A 1,149-nucleotide genomic window follows, 5' to 3' on the forward strand; every position below is an offset into this window, starting at 1 on the left:
CGTGCGCCAAGGCGCACATCTAAATCTAGTACACTATAAAGTTATGGACCCAGTTAATTGTATAGTATATGTGTTCTTTTGTGAAAAGAACGGTAGATACTTTGGTGCCGCTCGAAAAATCTCTTTATTGGTTTATGATGCCTTTAGTAATAAAAAAAATTCTTTTATCTCGTGTGGGGTGGGGCTGGTTGGCTGGTTCGTGGGGCGGGGGCCATGCCCCCCTATGCCCCCCTACAAAGTAAGGTGGAGGCGGACACCGACTACTGCACTTGGAAGCCCTTTGACTACAACCTCGTCTATAAGTCCAAGTACGTACACGACGAGGCCAAGAAACGATGCTTGCTCTGGGGCTGGACCAACGAATCCGACAACGTGCATGTCTATGTCGCCAGAGGTTGGGCTGGCGTGCAAACGGTCCCAAGAAAGATATTGCTGGACAGCAACATGAAATAGATTCTTCAGTGGATCGAGGGAGATCGAGACGCTCAGGGTGATGCGAGTCAGTTCGCTCGAAGCGGAGGTGAACGTGGTGGCATGAAGGAGATCACTGGCATCGTGGGATCGCAGGAGGACCTGGAGGTTGTGTTCAACGTCCTATCCCTAGAGGGAGCCGAGAACGTCGAGCCTAGCCAGCTGCTGGACCCTAATAGGTTGTGCGGGGAAAGCGACGCGTTAGTGCGGTTCAGCGCCGGCCCATTCGGGCTTCTCGTTATGGCCTCAGTTGACTTGGAGGAGCACATGACGATCTTTTTCAGAGTGTTCAGGCACCTTGACATGTAGAAGGTCTCATGTGCACCGATCTCACAAAGTAAGTATCCTTTGGAAAGAGAAATGTCACAATTCGTCAATATTTTTCATATGTTTGTTTATTTAAACATCTAGAAAGAGAAATGCCAACCCTCTCTCCCCCACCCCAGAATCTCTTCGTTTTTTGCGAATGCCCTCTCGTGCGCCAAGGATTTGAGGGGCTCCCATGAAAGAAGAAAGGAAAAAAAAACAGCAAATTACAGAAATTGTTGATTTATTGATGAAGAATACCCCGCCTCCCCCCCCCCCCCCCCCCCCCTTGAGGAATACACGAGAAAGGTAACATATTTTGGAAAATGTTAAGACTTGATATATTTTTGTCTCTCCCCCTATGCTAAAATC

General features: G+C 48.5%; 1 protein-coding gene across 1 annotated transcript; it reads left to right on the plus strand.

Moving 5' to 3' along the window:
• The first annotated feature begins 213 nt into the window (after positions 1-213).
• On the plus strand, positions 214-780 carry LOC139835889 (beta-fructofuranosidase, insoluble isoenzyme 7-like). The gene is made up of 2 exons (XM_071825785.1): positions 214-378; positions 463-780. Exons 1-2 carry the CDS (start codon positions 214-216, stop codon positions 778-780), a joined length of 483 nt encoding a protein of 160 aa, XP_071681886.1.
• Positions 781-1,149: the final 369 nt, after the last annotated feature.

Source organism: Lolium perenne, chromosome 2, assembly GCF_019359855.2.
Source record: "Lolium perenne isolate Kyuss_39 chromosome 2, Kyuss_2.0, whole genome shotgun sequence".
NCBI classification, from domain to species: domain Eukaryota; kingdom Viridiplantae; phylum Streptophyta; class Magnoliopsida; order Poales; family Poaceae; genus Lolium; species Lolium perenne.

Bases quoted from the DNA above. Each gene is read 5' to 3' on its own strand.
- LOC139835889 (XM_071825785.1), top strand. From the start codon at position 214: ATGCCCCCCTATGCCCCCCTACAAAGTAAGGTGGAGGCGGACACCGAC. The intron at 379-462 runs GTCTATGTCGCC...TAGATTCTTCAG, and splicing joins ACGAATCCGACAACGTGCAT to TGGATCGAGGGAGATCGAGA.